Source organism: Mandrillus leucophaeus, unplaced genomic scaffold (genome assembly GCF_000951045.1).
Source record: "Mandrillus leucophaeus isolate KB7577 unplaced genomic scaffold, Mleu.le_1.0 Scaffold530, whole genome shotgun sequence".
In the NCBI taxonomy this organism is placed as follows: Eukaryota; Metazoa; Chordata; class Mammalia; order Primates; family Cercopithecidae; genus Mandrillus; species Mandrillus leucophaeus.
Genome location: NW_012105698.1, coordinates 349,705 through 351,259, shown reverse-complemented (window position 1 = coordinate 351,259; position 1,555 = coordinate 349,705). Strand labels below are relative to the sequence as shown.

Genomic DNA, 1,555 nt, shown 5'->3' with positions numbered 1-1,555 from the left:
AGGGAAGAGAAGAAGGTGCAAAGAGGGAGGACTATAAGACAAAGAAATGAGCCAGGAGATTAAAATTCTTCTCATAAAAAAATTAGCCTGATAGGTAACAAATATACAAAGTTAAAATTTGTTAAACACACTGATACTAGGAGAAAAGACAAATTGGTATTTGTTCCCACGTAAGTGCTAAACGAACATGGACATGGGCGAGACGTGGGCTGCTGCCTTGGGCAGCAAACAGACAGAGACACCTGGTCAGAGGAATAGACACAGCCAGTGTGTGAACTGCTCCTCAACACAATGCCTGACAAACAAATATACACACATTTTTAATTGAGGAACCAAAGAAGAAGAGGAAAGGAGAGAAAATCTTAAAACTCAGCCCTGGGCTGAGGAGGCGCCACACAGCACTGAGTCTGCCACAGAGGGCGATGGGGTGACTGGCCAGGAACTCCTAGAGCAGCTTCTGGTAACAGTGGGTGCAAAGCAATGAAAGACATACTGGCCACTGGAAACATGTTTCTTCTTACTTTGGGGGTGGGGCAGAGGCAGGAAACACAAAAGCCCCTGCCTCGTGGGCACAGCGCCACCAACACTACACTCTGAGTATCTCCAGGCAGTTGTTGTAGCAGATGGCGATCCAGTCGGGCTGAGTTGATGCCCACTGCACATTGTTGATCTCTCCTTCAGCTGTGTAGGCCAGGATAGGGTCCTCGATGGCTCGGGGCATTTGCTGGATGTCCCAGATGAGAGCCTGGTGGTCATCCGCTAGGGACAAAGAAAGCCAGCAAGCAGGGTCACAAGTGAGGCAATGGGGATGATGATCCCTGCATTTCAGGAGCAATTCACAGTTTACAAAGCACGCACCCCCATGACGGCGGTTCTATGTTAAGCCCCCATTTTATCGATGAGGAAACTGAGATTCAGAAATGTTAAGGCGCTATTCAGCCAAGTGAGTGGCAGAGCCAGAACTCAAATCTAGGCTCTGACTCCATCTCCCAGATGTCCCCAGGCTCTATCCACTGCATGAATGAGTCCTTCTCATCTGGGTCAGGTATCAGGAGTGGACAAGGGGATACCAAACATGTCATTTGTAGCCACTTAAAATACTTGAGTGGTTATAAAGATCCCTCCTGATCATTCAATATAATGAGAGTGTTTCTTCCCTGTCTGATGGGCATTTATGCTTCAGTGAGTTGTTATATAGAAGAGGACTGACAAAGTAGTGTTGGTATGTGCTGTTAAAAAATTCTTTCCTGGCCAGGCATGGTGGCTCACACCTGTAATCCCAGCACTTTGGAAGGCCGAGGCAGGCGGATCACTTGAGATCAGGAGTTCAAGACCAGCCTGGCCAACATGGTGAAATCCTATCTTTACTAAAAAAAAAAAAAAAAAAAAAAAAATTACAAATTAGCCAGATGTGGTGGTGGTGCACATCTGTAATCCCAGCTACTCGGGTGGCTGAGGTAGGAGAATCGCTTGAACTCAGGAGGCAGAGGTTGCAGTGAGCCAGGATGGTGCCATTGCACTCCAGCCTGGGCAACAGAGTGAGACTTCATCTCAA

The 1,555-nt window shown here is 47.4% G+C and overlaps 1 protein-coding gene across 2 annotated transcripts in view; it reads right to left on the bottom strand.

Annotated features, from left to right (window-relative positions):
* The window catches only part of DCAF7 (DDB1 and CUL4 associated factor 7), a 38,118-nt gene that overhangs the window by 4,722 nt on the left and 31,841 nt on the right, over positions 1-1,555 (bottom strand). The window contains exon 7 of one of the 2 annotated variants that reach the window (XR_001007891.1): positions 522-759. Coding sequence is in view for 1 of the 2 variants with exons in the window: in XM_011997051.1 (XP_011852441.1) it covers positions 587-759 (173 nt within the window). In the remaining variant the exon portion in view is untranslated. Of the gene's footprint in view, positions 1-71; positions 760-1,555 lie in introns of those variants that run through there. The other variant, XM_011997051.1, reaches the window with a different exon arrangement.